This window comes from Pelecanus crispus, chromosome 2 (genome assembly GCF_030463565.1).
Source record: "Pelecanus crispus isolate bPelCri1 chromosome 2, bPelCri1.pri, whole genome shotgun sequence".
Taxonomy (NCBI): domain Eukaryota; kingdom Metazoa; phylum Chordata; class Aves; order Pelecaniformes; family Pelecanidae; genus Pelecanus; species Pelecanus crispus.
The window spans coordinates 54,128,094-54,145,501 of NC_134644.1; the positions used below are offsets into that span (position 1 = coordinate 54,128,094).

General features: G+C 41.1%; 1 protein-coding gene across 1 annotated transcript in view; it reads left to right on the forward strand.

Moving 5' to 3' along the window:
• ELMO1 (engulfment and cell motility 1) overlaps positions 1 to 17,408 on the forward strand; it is a 270,462-nt gene that overhangs the window by 76,275 nt on the left and 176,779 nt on the right. Inside the window, exon 13 of the mRNA XM_075728150.1 lies at positions 988 to 1,119. Coding sequence (XP_075584265.1) covers positions 988 to 1,119 — 132 coding nt within the window. The remainder of the gene's footprint in view (positions 1 to 987; positions 1,120 to 17,408) is intronic.

The following is a 17,408-nucleotide window of genomic DNA, read 5'->3' on the forward strand; positions in this document are numbered from 1 at the left end:
TTAAATGAAAACTATATGACACACTAGAGTTGCAGTTAATTCGTGTTACAATAAAACCCATTTTTGTTACTGGGAATCTATACAGTAGATCATGTGTTTACGGCTCGCTGTGTCCAAACACCAGCTTTAATATTGTTCATTGTGAAAAAGGAGACACTTACTCCCCTAAGAGACTCAAGTTTAAATATAGAGTCATATAAGCCATAGAGCAGATGTGTTTTGCTTCTTTATTTTTTGTGACCTTTTTTTAGGCCTTGTACAAGGAGGAACCTGATTTCATTTTTAAGAGGGAGTTAAGACTTGCTGATTATTTGGAGAAGAGGAGGTGGGAGAGCGAGATAGTTGCAAACATGAGTGATGACATGCTGTGGGATTTTCACCCTTCCTGTTTCTTAAGTTTGAGGCAGGAAAGTTTGGCTCCAAGTAATGTACACACAGTTACCTAGTGCATATCTCCATAGAGAGTGACTAACACAGTGTTATTAGTATTGATGGTAGGATGATTATCACTGTCTTGAGACATTTCTAGTGATGTAATTCCTCTCTTGCCCATTCCTGTGCTAGCAAAAATGGACAGTTACCAAAAGGAATGCAGAGTGCTGAGCCATTTTGATTTCAGCCAGCAAAATGCTCAAGGACCAGCTTAGTCTGAAATGTGTGTGATCTCTCAGCTTCTGTGGTTTCATGTGCATGGTTAAAATTAAGTGTGTAGTTAGTGGCCTTGCTAACATGGGTCCAGCTTCTGTAAGTCAACACTTAAGTGTCTGCATGCGAACCCCACAAATGTGAGGACTTTGGAAAACGGGAACCACAAAGTCATTCTTGCTGACTGTCTCTGAGTATGAAATAAGGAATTTAGACAAAGAAAGGTTGGGCAGTGGAGGGAATACAGTGTTTTGAAACAGCTTTTGTGGTATTGGTTATTAAAATGAGTGGGAAGTTATTTTAACTGATTTTTTTTTTTTTTTTAACTGTGTTTTAACATAGGCTCAACGGGATATCATATTTGAACTCCGAAGAATTGCATTTGATGCAGAATCTGAACCTAACAACAGTAGTGGCAGTATTGAGAAACGCAAATCTATGTATACTCGAGACTATAAAAAACTTGGATTTATTGTGAGTATTTTTGTGTGGTGGTACAGAGAAAGTGGGCGAGTGCATCTGTTGTAATCATCCTGTAATCAGTCCCTTCTTTTACTTGGTCTTCTGGCTATGTAGTACAAGGGAATAGCATAATTTCTTTGGTGGTGGAGTTGTTTTTTTGGTGTGGTGTGGTTTTGTTTGGTTGTGGTGGGGGTTTGGGGGTTTTTTTGTTTGTTTGTTTATTTGTTTTTTTGAAATCCTATTAACTCCATGAGATTGCTGCAGCAGAATTTAGGGTTAATTGGAAGAAATAACTATCTGAGGTTGAAGCACGTCATCTTGCATGACATGCCATAATTAATCTCTAACTTTTAATGATATCTTGGATGAACAGGCATAGTCTAATGGATCTGTGGCAGACCTGTAGAGTCATTGTACTCTGTTAGTAATAATGTGGTCTGATGAGCTCAATAAATCCGAGGCAGGACTCCATGGTATTTACTTGTAGGGCCTTGTGTTTTGGTTGCTTGAAGTCCTTTCATCTGTGGGTAGGGGATGCAGAATCTCTTATCCTGACTTAATAAGACCAGTTGGAGTTCTGGTCTTGGCTGAAACTGTGTTGGGGAACAGAGCACGATCTGGCTAAACTGTTGCGTACATTTATACTAATGAATAATGTGTATTTTCCCCGCTCTGGAAACACAACATGCACATGTACACTGCAGTCAGTATCTTGATTTTTTGTTTACTTTAGGTTAGTATGCAATTTTCTTTCTCCTTAGGTAAAATTGTATGTTTCCTATCTTATGTGATTCATTACTTTGCTGTTGGCCTGGTAAATATACACTGAATATAGTACAGTAGCCACAGTTATAGACAGGGTGGTTTTAAACATTGGTGCAAGCTGAAGCTCAGTGTGCAGTTTCAGCACTCTGCTCAGCTCTGTGGCATAGGGCTCAACGTTACCCAGTTGCCTTGTGGTTTTGGGAGGAGGCTTTCTGGGTTCTGATATTTGTTGTCATTACTGATGAGTGAGGAAAAATTACTGCTTTATCAGTGCTGTTGTATCTGTAAGGAGTCATAAGCAAATAGACAGGAAGAGAGGAACCTGGCATTTTGGGACTGTAAACATGACAGTAAAATTAGGGCTTTGAAGGGGCCACTATCGTAGGAGAAGGAGAAGTAACTGGTGGCAAAGAAAGAAATGGGGGCAAACACAGAGGGAATGATGGGGTATGCTAAAGTTATGGGGTGGCCTGTACATGCAGAGATTGTGGCATATGGAAGAATCAGAGAGATCAAATTTAAAACAATTGTTCTCTAATTCAGGCTGATGACTTTTGGATATCTGCTGCTCACTGTAGTTTTATGAGATGTTGAAGACTCTCAGGTCCCACAGCCATCACTGGCACCTAAGTATCTAGCACCTCTGAAAATCTGATCTTGCTTTCTTAAAGCTGGAACTGGAAAACTCTGAGCATGTAATGGAGCATCCAACAGAAGCTGAGCTGGGACTAGCGCACAGACCTGAATTCCACTCCTGTTTTTCTGCTGCTTAACGAGGACTAAACATGACTAGTTGTGCAGGCTGGCACTAATTCTTCCAATGCTTTTGTTTGTCCCACAGGATATATTTTGATTCTGCAGATCTGAAATTATTAACAACAGCATGTTTTAGCTTATAGGGTTGTGAGGAAAACACTCGGTATGAATCAAAATGTGTTACTGTCTTGCCTGAGTTTGCAGGAACTCTCTTGCTGTGCCTGTGCAGCAGGGACTTATCCATTATCTTCATTACTCTCATTTGGGCTTTTCAGTGGGAAGCCTACTGAAAACACTCCAACAGTTGTCAAGGGTAACTGCAGCACTGTTTACTATTTAATTCTGATAGCCTTCCACGAGGGAATGGGGAGCGAAGTCTAAGAGGAAATGGGAACTGGGATCAAAGCAATGAAGAAAATGCGGGGACAGCATAATGGGAGATAAGAAGAAATATGGGAAAGTGAGCTGTGAACAGAGCGCCATAGCAAGGGCCCCAATGGGAGGCAGATTATCCCACTAACGGTATAATCAGGCAATGTACAAATAATAAAAATGTCAGTTGTGAGCTGTGAGAAGAGTTATTCTACTCTTGTACAGAAGTTTTACTTTAAGCTAAGAGCAGAGGTGACCCGGCATGTGCAATTTTTCTCACAGCTGAAAAGGAATTCGACCTTCCTCACAGAGCTGGGGAAGGAAGCAGGACCTGTTGTGAAATCTGACTGGTGATCTCCAGCCTCACACATGGGCTGTGCTCTGGCTGGACTCCGGTTAGCCTGGCTGCCCTCACCCCATCTACTTATTTTCAATCCATCATTAAAGTGCCTTCGATGCTTTCATAAACTGCAGGTAGAGGGATGCATTAGCAAACTGATCTATGCCCTGAATAATGGGAGGTTTCTCTTCCCCCTGTTTTGGCTGCGTGGCACAAGAAGAAACCCAGCCAAATAGGAGGCTGCCTTCAAATGTTGTCTTCATTCCACTGGTGTTGGTGGTCAGGATGCTAATTTCTTGAACTGATTAAACATTCTTTCCGAGGGGGAGAGCAAAACCATGTCTAGCCATCAAGTTGTTCCTGGACTGCTTGTTCTCTTTCTGTATGTGAAATGCAAGAATTCTGTTCATTTCTCTTGGCCACATGAAAAAGCTTTGCCCTTCTACAAATACAACATCAACAAGAGACAAAGTCCAGACATGGTTTCAGAAGTTTACAATATTATTTGTAAAACTATGTAGTTAGAAACCTACATCCAGTTAAAGAAACCACAGGGCCTTTCCAGATGGTTGTGATGACCCATGTGAAGTTTATTATAGGCAAAGAGATTTTCATATGACAGTCTTGAGGAGGTTTATTAAAGTGCTGATGAATACAACAAAATATGACCCAGTTAGGAGGTTTAAGATACACTTCACCCTGTGGAATTATTTTCTGAGTCAACTGCAAATTTAATAGCCTGAATTTCCTCTTTCCCGCCCCACTCCCCACTTTTAAAATCTCTTTTGGCAGGGAAATCCCAACCAATGTTTATCCCTGTCAATTCTTGTAGTAGAAGTAGAGTTTTGTAGACTTTCAAATAATAACATCGTTCAGTGTTAGAGATATTTAAAACATAAAGCCACATATATTGGTAATGATAGAACCAGTCCTAAAATTCCTGATCTTTTCAAATTATTTAGTTTTGTAGAGCTCATTGTATGTGAAGCTTTTAACGTTTTCTTACATTTGAGTAAACTTAATTCCCATAATGAAGGCAGACAATAGGTACAGCTCAAGAAACTGGCATACTGAGTATTTTCATTGTAATTCTTTAAACATCACTAACTGTCATTGCGAAGTTATAGTGAATGTGTTGTTTGTTTAAAGTTAGAGGTAGATCTGACCAAGTTCTAAGAAACTTAAATAGGTTAAAAAGTTGGGGGCGGGGAGGGGGGGGGGAATCTGATCCTTGAACAGTTTTTCTTAAGTTTGCAGTGTGTAGAGCTTCTGGGTTTTTTTTATTTGACAATGGAATATAAATGGTTTGTAAGAGTGCAAAAAGTCAGCATGGAAAGTGATTTCATAATTCTGTCGTGCCACACTGGAATTTATTAGTGTAGCAAAATAAAATGTAGGTTAGCACAGGAGATGCAAAGTCAGTAAGGAACTGTGTGATAAAAGGTGACAATTAAAAGGGAAATGGAGAATGGTGGGATGTTCTTCAAAAGGCAGGCATGGGCTTGACTTTCAAAATAGTAGTGGTGGTGACATAGAAGAGTGAACATATGGTGATGACATCTTCTGATGAAACAAATTTGGGAGGCATCAATGAAAGAATCGCCATATCATTCACAAATTAGATGACCCTTTGGATTAGAGAAATAGAAATGTGATTTTATTCAGTGATACAAAGTGCAATGGTGTTCCTTTAGGACCACTGGCAAGAACTGCTTCTGGAGGCAAATACCTCATCTATGAGAAATGATAAGAGAGATTGTGCAATGTAGCCATAAAAAAGTCAAATGTTAAACTCGGATATATCTGGAAAGATGTTTTTCTGAGCAGCTAAACTGTTAAGGCTATTTTCTGCATTTCTGAGACATCATCTAGAACACTGTATAATTTTAGTTACCTATGCAGTGACTTGGACAACTGATTGAATGTAGGATGAGTGCAGAGGGTGACGCTTGTGTAGTGACGAGGGAGATGTCTTACAGGAGATGACTTAAAAAGGTTGGCTTGTTTAGCCCACCAGGCTGAAGGCTATGGAAATATCAAGTGCGTGAATGCTGAGAGGAAGTCATATGTAAGCTAAAATGCAGTGATGGCAATCAGTTTATGGAAAAGGTTTTTAATTGGAATGGTGGGGACAAAATTCATTACTAGTTTAAAGATGGAGCTTGATCCTTTATGAAAAGGTTTGTATACTATGTTTGACAATGGTGGATCCAGGAAGCAAAACACGAGGACTATATGAAAAAAAAAAAACCCACCACAGAGTGGCTTGGAGAACTCTGAAGGTAGAAATGAATAATTAGATAGATAATGACTTAACAAATCAGCTATGCTGCCATTTAGATACTACAAAAACTTTCTAGTGTGAGGAGAAGCAGTACCAGAATAGATAATTTGGAGGATGTGTCTTGTAGAGATCTCTGGAAAGAAGCTTAAAAGAAGAAGCTTAAAAAATAGTGGAGAGTAACTAAAGCACCTCTTAGGCAGAATGTAGACCTGGCGAGCTTCTGAGATTTCTTCCAGACTTGTTTTTTTTCTCCTCTTCATGTCCCAGATGAGCAGCTACTTTATCTTTTGATCTTATTATTCAAAAATCCCTTGTTTCACAGCACAATATCCAAGCAGCGCTCTGAAGATAAAAACTATTCAGTTTTCTCATGGGTTCTTCTGTGGTGCTTCTCATTGTCTCTTTGCATAGTTCATTAGCTGAAGCCTAGGGATAGTGTTGCCCACTTAGAGATGAAGGGAAGGGGTTTTTTTCCCTTTGACTTTTCTGGCTAAGGAAATTGCTCAGGATTTTATTTTGCGGAATGCTTTCTGCTTTCTTCAATGCATGGTTTCTGTTACACCTGTGTGAGTTACTGTCTGCAGAGCTGAGTGTTATCAAGACAGGCATTTGGAAAATGAAGAATGTACAGTTAGTGACTGTCTTGCATGTTACAGTCTTTTCTAAGTCCCCTTGTTGTCTCTAGACGTAACTTTATCACCAGGCCAAGTCTGTGGCTGTCTTAACTGAGACGTTTGGCCTGAAGTTTAGTTGTCTCTGTTCCACCAGCAAATGGGAAGTACTTGTTTGGGACATTACCTTTGCAGGCATGAGCCATCTGTGTGTCAGAGTGACTGTAGTGGGTCAGTTTAATTTTTTTGCCACAGCAGATGAAACTTAGTCATTCACTATATATAATGGAGAGTCCTTAGGTTGCTGTGGCCAAGAATAACTTAAGACAGAGTCAGTAGCTGCCTGGATAATTACCCAGCATGATTTATTCCCTTGGATTCATTTTGCTTCTTCCTGTATGTTTATTCCTGCAGACATCTCGAATAGAAACTGCTCTCAGGTTGTCTTCTGTATGACCTTTATCTCCTTCAACACATTAGAACGATTTGGCAGAGTAACCTCCTTCATGTCATATTTCCCAGAGGAAGTCCCTTCTCTGCACTGAAAGGAGGAGGTTATCAGGGAAATAATTTGTAATCATGTAATTAATATTTTGTAATGATTACCTGCAAGAGGGGCAAACTCAGATGACCGCACCAAGAGCAGACATACTCCATCCTTTAATCGTTGTCCTCTTCAACTTATCTGGTAGAGCTCTGTTGTGTATAATTTCCTCATGCTCACTTGGAAGCTGCACATCCCCCCAGCTCACTCTTATATCATGCCCCATCTGTGTCCCCACCCTGCCCCAGGATTTAGGAATGAAGGAGTAAAGTTAAGCTTTGGAAAAGGATGGGGGTAAGGTGTTGTTTTAATGTTCATTTTTTTCACTTCCTAAATCTATTTTAATTGGCAATGAATTAAATTGACTTTCCCCAAGTCAAGTCTGCTTTGCCCATGATGGTAACTGGTAAGCAGTCTCCCTGTTTTCATCTCGACCCACAAACTTTTCAATCCTTTTTCTCTCCTTGCTCTGTTGAGGAGGGGAGTGGGAGAGCAGCTGGGTGGGTGTGTGGCTGCTGGCCAAGGTTAACACACCACACTTTCTGGGTTGCTAACTCTGTCTTTATGCTGCTTCTGGGCTCACTCCCTGAGCCATGGTAGCTCGGAGGCTCCCTCTCTTCTGTATTCTGTTGCAGTCTACTTGCTGTGCTATCTCACTTTCCTTTTTGACTCCTTATCTCCTCTGGCCTTTGTCTCTCCATTTCTTTCCCTAGTCTTTGGTTTTGACTTCCCACTGCCCTTGGGCTTGTTGTTCCATTTTGATCTCAGGTTGGATCTGTCTCCTTCAAGCATGTCTGATCACTGATCCCCATTACCTCATTCATTCAGTCTCCCTGAATTTCCTCTTTTTCTACCCCCACTCCCTCCTCGTGATGTGGTTCTGCCCTAGGTTTTCCCTGGCCTCCCCCTTTCCACCTCCTCCTCCCACCCTGTTTGTCCCTGCATCAGTATAAAGCCTGCTCAGTCAGCTGGTTCTCATTTCTAGCCTTTGCACTGAAAGTTGTCACGACTTTCCAAAGACAGACCCAAATTGCATTTTTCCTGTGTTTTATTTTCAGAAAAGGATGGACTGGGTTTAGCTGCAATGTTCCAAAGATTAAGTTTGCCTCAGTGTGGAAAATTTCAGTTGCTGTGATAAGTGCTGTCCAAGCTATTAACAACTGAGAACAGGATCTAGTAATGGGGGAAGTGTTGGGCAACTGTAATAATAGTCAGCACTAAAAGACCCACCTCTAGCTGGCCTGTAGATAAAATGCTTTCCTTTTCATTTTTTTTTAACATTAAGTGGGAGGTTCTGACTTGAATAGCTCAATCATAGTTGGATTCAATTTTTTTCTGAAGGTATGGTGTTACTTTTTGCTTATTATTTTGGGCTGTGATCTAGTTGCATCCCAGTTTTGAAGAATTTAACTTAAACTGTAGATTTATTGTAACCTAATATTAATGATAAAAATTATATCACCACAGATTTGAAGCATGAATTTACTTGGAATGGGGGGTGTGTGTGTATTAAAAGACAGTTCGGATTTCCATTGCTAGAAAGGCAGTAGATAAATGCTTAGATTGCTGTGTGATAATCATTCAGCCTGTATTACTGACTCTGATAGAAGGAAGTCATGCAGTGAAAGGGCACTGCACAATTCTAGGTAATTTGCATGGTGTGGATTAGTGGTAGTCAATTAAGCAGTAGATTGAGATGAGCTCTAAAAAGGAAAAACTGAGCAAGACTGAGTTGGGGTTGGGATGCCATGCCCTGCAGGAGTAGTAATAGTCCTTAAATTCTCTGGAGTTATTAATGTCAGCTAGATCTCTGAAGCCCCTTCGTTCCAGCTGGGCAGCTGGATGAATGGTAGCAGTGTGCCAGGCTAGAGAGGATAAGACTTTCCTAGGAGGGAGGGCGAGAGGGAGATGGACAGAAGCAGACCCCACGTGATGTCCATTTCCTTAGCTATTCTTGTTGACCTAAGGATGGCCATCCTTTTTCTTCCTAAAAAAGGAAAGCCTGAGGGTTTGAAGTTTTAAAAACTTACTATGAGTTGTAGGAGTGGGAAAGCCCAGAACAGGAAGCTGAAGTTCTGTGATTTGGGGACTAAAATCTGGAACTGGTGTAAAATGCTGAAAAACTTATCTGAAAGGTCTGGAATAGTCATTTTCAGCTGTTCTGTTCACAGCTCCCTGGTGTTCCCCCTGTTGGTGACGTTCTGCAGTGATGGGAAGTGTTGCATCATTTATCCTTTGGGGGAACTTTTCAACTATAATAAAAGTAATGCTTTCTTGCATTCAGATTCTCTTGTTGGCTTTGGCAGTGGCAGAGGAACATTTTTAGAGTGATATTGTCTGTGTGCCAATCTAGATCTGATCCTTTTTTTGAATTTTAAATTTATAACATTTAATTGTTGGCTTAATGCTAGAACAGGCATAGATGACAGCTTGTCTGTACTACTGAAAACGATTTGTAGTTTTCCATCCTTCTCCACTCTCTCTACTCCCACAACCCTCTCTTTCCTTATCTACTATTTCAAAACTTGTGAAATCACTTGTTGTTGGAAAAATAATCAGTTTGAGAAGATTCCCTTTTGCTAAGCTATTCAGGTATGCAGTGACTGAGGCTGCTTTGCCTTGAGACAGAAGTGCCTGATCTCAGTTTGGTTGCCGTATTTCTGTATGTAACAATGGCCCACTCTAAAATCCTTCGTTGTTAATTAATGAGAGCTAATAATTAAGCAGCATGCAGCAGAGCAGAAACCGTGTCTAATGGCACTCCACCAGAAAGGAGATTCTTCTTCTTACCTTTCATTGTAGTACGTGGCTCATAGATTTGAGTGACCTTTTATTTACCAGAATTAAATTTGCAGATGCTATGACCAGAAAAAATACATGGTCTGCCCTTTGCCACTCAAATTCCCTTCAATATTGAACCAGTGGGGTAAGACAGGAATGTACATAGCATTTATTCTCTCATTTTTACCCTTAATGACCACTAGAGGCTGCTCTTCTCCATTGTTTGCAAGCTTTGTCTGTCATTGAGTTTTGAAGATGATTTTTTTCAGCAGAAATAAGCTATTTATTGCTGGTTTATTCCTCAGGGTAAGTTTTGGAAGGTGAAGGCTAATCATACATATTTATTTCTAGGTGTTATGAGAAAGTTGTAGTTGCGTAGTGACTGTTACTTGCAGTATTTGATCACCTTTTAATTAAAAAGACATAGAGATTCATATGACTGTATTTGCTTTCTTAAACACTTATTTGGAAGCGCTTGAGACAAAACAGAACTTGAGGATCAGTTCTGTTCTGTTTTCAGAGAGTTAACATTTATCTGTATAATCTTATTGCTGTATATAGGAATATCACATGAACAAGATCTAGTCACTGGGAATAACAGCCCAGAACTTCGTGTAACATTGATCTTAAAACAATAAAAACATCTAAACGGATGTAAATGTTTGAAATGCTTGTGTATTTCATGAATATTGTCCGCATCAGGAGTGTGGCTCCACCTTGTACTAAAAGAGCAGGAAAGTTGAACGTTTTTAGGAAAAGGCAGAAATAAGTCTTTAAAGCCTTAATTTGTTTCCTTCCCTCTTTGTCACATTTAATTACATGCATGTGCAATATTTCTTCTATCTGCCTCTGCTTTTTTCTTCCTTTACAATTTGCTCTGCATTTGTCATGATTTTTCTCTCTTGCTCAGCCGCAGGATGATGGTTATAGTCCTCCTTCCCACTTGGCTTGGTTTCTGCCCTACCACTTTTGCTCTCCTTCCTCTGAGCCTTCCACTCCCAACTGCCTCACTTTGACCTTTTCCTCTCACTGTAGCTGTGTGCCAGTCTACTTAACTTCTCTTTCCACTCCGCTCCTGGTTTGCTTATTCTCTAAGCCTGGAAGATGGGGCCAGGGAATGCTCAGGACAAGCAGTGTCTTCAGAAAAAACTGTGCATGCTCCAAAGAGACTTGTTAAATTCAGTTCATCCTGAGTTTTTATTATGTGGCCAAATGTAGCCTGCGTTCCAGAGGAATTTCAAGACTGACACAAGAACAAGTATTTTACTAATCTAGAAGTTTTTCTTGCATAGCATGAGTGGGCTGGAGTTTCTTCACAAAACAACTGCGTAAAAATTGGTTTAATAAGAGCCACACAGTGCTCAGTAGAACATTCCTAAAAATGATCAAATAATTTGCTGAAACTTGCTAAGGCATTTGAACCTAAAGGCGATGCTAGGCATTCTGTCCTGATGCTTAAAATAGTTGTAAAGTATCAGAAGCAAAAGGAAGTCTAAAAATGGGAAGTGCCAGACAACCTGAACTGCAGGTGGCCCAACCAATTTTACTTGTAATTTAAACATCTTTCTTAAGGTTTCATTTGCTTTTGACATCTTGCTGCTTTAATGTTTCTGTGAACATTGCTACTTGATAGATCTCTGGCAGAGCAACCACAAGTAGAGGTACTGAAACCTGTATTAGAAAGGTGAACAAAATATGTGAAGTACAAGAAAAGAAAAATAGAATGGTAGAGGAAGGAAACATAAATGAACCAATGATGATACTAAAGATGTAACTAAGGGTTATACTAGGCTATACTGGCATTTGGAGGAGCAGCAATCAGTAAGCCCAGTTGTTAATTTTACAGTTAAATTTCCTGAATCTGTATGGAGATAATTCAGTCTGAAAAGGGATTTTAAAATTTTGTTTCCTATTAAAAAAAAAAAAAAGCCTCCATTTCACTTGTTGAAAACCAAAGGAATATATTAATTTTATTAGCTTACTATTTTAGATTATTTTACAGTATGCAGCTCCACATGGTAGTCTCACAGAATGTTTCTAAGTGAATACTTAGATCTTCTCTTTACAGTGTTTTTCTTTAATATTCACCTGAAGATAGAAATCCTTGATTTACTGTATTTATATGGCTTGATACTATTTAGAGTACAGCTGAACCTCATTTTAAAGGAAAGCTGCTAACTAATTTGTAATATTGCACAGCAGAGGGCACCAGCATCATACCAGATGTACGTTGTTCACAAAAGTTGTCCAACAGCTCACTTGCATGGGTACAGAATCATTTCAGCCTTAGAAATAGAAATAGCTGTTCTGGACTGTAAATTCCCATTTCTCAGTTGAATGCCAGCAGATGTTTGATGTTTAGGCTAAATGATAACTCTGGGGGCAATAAAAAGTTACTTAATTTGGCTTGCATGTTACAGTTTGTTATACAGTACACTGTAAGTAGAGTTTCTTTTCTGTCTGGCACTTACTGCTGAGAGATATTTTTCCCTCTGAAATAATAGTTTGTTCCTGTGTCTGAGTGTTTTTCAGCCTTGTGTAGGCTCCATAGCAGGGATACTTTCTTGCAATCTGGATTTTTTGGTTTTGGTGTGTTTTTTTTTTTTTTTTTCTTTCCCCCAACAGTCTCTGCAAACCTGTGAAAAATGAGATTTTGTACATGTAGTTAAAAATCTAATCAGAAAAACTTACATTTGATTCCCAGCTCAGGCCATGTTCTGCTAATGTGAGCAACAGCAGCAAAGCATCAATCTCGTTCGGAACTTGAGAGCAGAAATACAGAAATCATTGAGGTGCCACGCAAGCTTACTCTCATAGCCATCCTGTGCTTGGTGCTGTTAGGAGCCCACAGGTGCATAACTTACTGCATTCTTTCCCATAAGCATAGTTTCATAGTTTTAAGTTACTGTTTGCCATAAACGAAGCACTCCATGGTTTCATGTCATGCTATGTATTTTGTGCTAGGTTGTGGAAACATGGGAGTGTGTTGGAAATAGGATTGCTGCATGTAGAATGAAGCACTGCACACTGAGGTTTGCAACTTAGCAGAATTCACGCTGCAACTCCACTCTCCACACTGACATCTAGATTTGCTGAGATGTTCAAGCCAATGTGTGGCTGTGGGGGAGATCTCCTGTGGTATAACTTAGAGGAGGCTGGCCCCCAGGGTTAGCATTTGATCCACAAATCTCTTCTGTTGAGCCTCTGAACCACTTTGGGCAGTGCTAGGAAGTGTGGGTAGATGCCTGCTCAGCACAAGCAGGGGACATGTTGGTTGCCCTTCATGTGTGTGAGTGGGGCAGAGCTGGTGAGGATGGCTTGGGGTGCGACGCCGCAAGGGAGAGGGGTGATCTCCTCTGGTCACAGGGGCAGATACTGTCAGGTGACTCCGTAGCTTCTCAGCCACGCAGTGTGGAATAAATACTGAAGAATGACAAAAAACCCATGAATTGATCAGTAAATCCAAACAAAGATAGTGCATTTTTAATTCGTCACCAGACTGTTGTCTGCTGACCCCGAGTGCTAACAGAGGGCTGCAAGAGAATCACTGCTGTTTGGAGGCATGACTTTTTAAATGGTTGGGAGGAAAAATGAGAAACTTTTATTAACAAAAACTGGTCAGTTGTAACCAGGAAAACCTGACCTTATGACATGCACAGTGGATGATATCTGTGTATTAGAGGAGCTACTAAGTTTATATAAACTTGGTGCTGTTGGTCTGAGCCAATAATTGCACAGAAAGAGGCGCCTGGGTCAGATGAATTGTTATAGCGACCAACAACTGCGGCCAGCAAGTCCATATGTTAAAGCTGCTGCTCTTGTTTACCATGTAGCTGCATGTGATTTACCAGGATTGTTTGTCAGGAGCTGTGGGTGTCTTAACAATTTGCACATTGTTAAAATGAATAAACCAGCCTTTTACCGTATGCTGCTGAATTCCTCTTAGCTTTGGTCCTTCCAGAGGAGAACAGATTTAAAAGGTAAAAAAAAAAAAAATCCCATTTTGATGGGCTACCAGCTTTCTTTGACCTTTCAGTATCACTTTAAGAATGAAGTTAAAACTACAGAATGAGATACCTGCAGTTGTGTGTCTGTGGGAATGAATTGACTCTGTATAATCTCAGTCTTTTTGTGTTTTGATTTTTTTTAATACTTTATTTGATAATTTTGTGTTTATTATAAATATTAGTTGGAGGAATTGTCCTTTAAATAAGTTTCCTAATGACAGGATAAGTTGTTTTATTTTGCAGAGGCAGGGCAAACGGGGTTTTATATTTTTGTACCTTTCCAATATTTTTAATTGCGAAATTGTAAAATAAAAATCTTAAACTCCTTGTGATTTAAAAAAAGTATGCCTCTTTTGAAGAAAACTCACTAACAAATGTAAATATAGAATCATAGAATCGTTTAGGTTGGAAAAGACCTTTAAGACCATCCAGTCCAACCATTAACCTAACATTTCCAAGTCCACACTAAACCAATCAAGGGTAGACTAGACTAAACCATGTCCCCAAGTGCCACATCTACCCGTTTTTTGAACACTTCCAGGTATGGTGGCTCCACCACCTCTCTGGGCAGCCTGTTCCAATGCTTGACTACCCTTTCCGTGAAGAAATTATTCCTAATATCCAATTTAAACCTCCCCTGGTGCAGCTTGAGCCCATTTCCTCTTGTCCTATCGCTAACTACATCGGAGAAGAGACCAACACCCACCTCACTACACCCTCCTTTCAGGTAGTTGTAGAGAGCGATAAGGTCTCCCCTCAGCCTCCTCTTCTCCAGGCTAAACAACCCCAGTTCCCTCAGCCGCTCCTCATAAGGCCTGTGCTCCAGACCCTTCACCAGCTTCATTGCCCTTCTCTGGACACACTCCAGCACCTCAATGTCCTTCTTGTATTGAGGGGCCCAAAAGTGGACACAGTATTCCAGGTGCAGCCTCACCAGTGCCGAGTACAGGGGGACAATCACCTCCCTGCTCCTGCTGGCCACACTATTCCTGATACAAGCCAGGATGCTGTTGGCCTTCTTGGCCACTTGGGCACACTGCTGGCTCATGTTCAGCCAGCTGTCTACCAACACCCCCAGGTCCTTTTCGGCCAGGCAGCTTTGCAGCCACTCTTCCCCAAGCCTGTAGCGTTGCATGGGGTTGTTGTGCCCGAAGTGCAGGACCCGGCACTTGGCCTTATTAAACCTCATCCAGCTGGCCTCAGCCCATCGGTCCAGCCTGTCCAGGTCCCTCTGCAGGGCCATCCTACCCTCCAGCAGATCGACACTCCCACCCAACTTGGTGTCATCTGCAAACTTACTGAGGGTGCACTCAATCCGCTCATCCAGATCGTTGATAAAGATATTAAACAAGGCTGGTCCCAAAACTGAGCCCTGGGGAACACCGCTTGTGACCAGCCGCCAACTGGACTTAACTCCATTCACCACAACTCTCTGGGCTCAGCCACCCAACCAGTTTTTTACCCAGCAAAAACTATGCCCATCCAAGCCATGAGCTGCCAGCTTCCCAAGGAGAATGTTATGGGAGACTATGTCAAAGGCTTTACTGAAGTCCAGGTAGATGACATCCACAGCCTTTCCCTTATCCACCAGGCAGGTCACCAGGTCACAGAAGGAGATCAGGTTGGTCCAGCAGGACCTGCCTTTCATGAACCCATGCTGGCTGGGCCCGATCCCCTAGTTGACCTGCACGTGCTTGTTGAGTTCACTCAATATGAACCACTCCATAATCTTTCCCGGCACCGAGGTCAAGCTGACAGGCCTGTAGTTCCCCGGGTCCTCCTTCCGGCCCTTCTTGTAGATGGGCGTCACATTGGCAAGCCTCCAGTCATCAGGGGCCTCCCCTGTTAAACAGGACTGCTGATAGATGATGGGAAGTGGCTTGGTGAGCTCCTCTGCCAGCTCCCTCAGTACTCTCGGGTGGATCCCATCTGGTCCCATAGACTTGTGAGCATCCATGTGGCGTAGCAGGTCATTAACTGCTTCCTCCTGGACTATGAGGGCTCCATTCTGGTCCCCATCCCTGTCCTGCAGCTCAGGGGGCTGAGTACCCTGGGGATGACTGGTCTGGCTATTAAACACAGAGGCAAAGAAGGCGTTAAGTACCTCAGCCTTTTCCTCATCCTTGGTGACAATGTTCCCTGCCACATCCAGCAAAGGATGGAGATTCTCCTTGGCTCTCCTTTTATTGTTTATGTACTTATAAAAGCATTTATATGTTTTTATAAGCTAATGTAAAATTAGGGGCAATGGAACATTGCATTTCTGGCATATGCTTTTAATATACTAGCTATGATTTCACTGCATTGTTTTCTTGTTTGCTGCTTATTTACTATGTGCTTCCCAGTTATAAACTTGTGGGGGCAGGCAAGCTCTGTGGATTTGGATGTAGTAGGGCCGAATAGTTTGTTCCAAGTATATCAGAACAGCAGAGTTCTTTAACTGCTAGTTGTTTTCTGACCCCTTCTTTTAGAGACAGATCTTGGACATCTTTCTCTGGATATTATGTACTGCACATGCCTCAGAATTTGCGTACAAAAAAAATAATGAAGAAACTGGCCCCCCCAAAACTGATCAGACATAATGACATCTCTTTTCTTTTGTAGTGTGGGCTTTATCTGTTTCACAAGGCTTGACTTGGATAGCTGATTCCACACAATACCTCGCTTGATATCGAAGTGATGGTAGTTTTGTGAAACAGTGTAAATTCAATTTAATGTTAATTACTGCAAATAGTTGTTTTTTTTTTTTTTAAGCCTATGCAATTTTCCAGTGTGTGCATGCCTGCAGATATGTATGTTACTTAAACGTACATACCGCTCTGTTCCCCCTCCTCTCATTCCTCATGGTTTTTTTTGCCTGTTGTAAGATTTGAAGGACACTAAACAGCATAGCACACAAAGATTTTCTTCAGTTACAAAGGATTACAGGCATTCTCTTTCATTAACTTAGGCCTGTGAATGAATTAAAAGACAAGGGGGAGAAAAGCGACTCATTTGTGGATAACTGCATCATTTCCCCAAATTCAGAACACCTTCTTATCTGAATTCTGAATATTTTGATGGTTTGAAGTAGGCAGCTTGTTATACAGCCCCTACATGAGTGGTAATGGTATGTGTTCTTTTAAAAATTCCTTAATTTTCTTAAATCTTCCTATAGTTTGGTGCAGTTCCATCCTCTTTTTGATGTCTGTCTGGAGGAAACTGGAGGCAGAGCAGAACAATGCCCAGACATGTAAAATATATCTGCATTTCATAGAGCACAGCTCTAGTCACAAGAACTTCACATTGCTGTAGAGGGAGGCAAAGAAAAATGGAAGTCAAGTGAACTGAAATTCTCCAATAAACAGATCCAGTGTTTTTTTGACTTTTTATTACCTCGCTACTGCGGGCAGATGAGAGTATGCTGTAAGATGGGCATAGGCTATTGTTGACTTAAGACAGAAGTATGGACTTAAAGGTTTTAGGAGGGATTGGTCCTTTTTTCCAAACCCAACTCTGACATCTACAAAGCATGGCTGTTTGTACTCAAGCAGGGGGAAGATTTGACTGTAGAGCTAGTCATTTTGTATGTGAGGACTTACATCCAAAGGTAGCTAGAATATCAAGATGTTGACAGTTCCTTTACTCTACATTAGTTTTCAGCTTGTCCTCTGTGGTTACTGGAAGCTTGACCTGGTCAGAGGTAATAAAAGAAGTGGCAATGTGTGAACCACAGAGCTCCATAGTGGCAGCACGCTTTTTTACCTGGGACTGTGAGTCTGTATGCCTAGCCGCAGATGACATTTCAGCTCAGTTCCCTGGTTTTAAATTTTGACAGCTGTTGTATCTGGCTGCCAGGCAG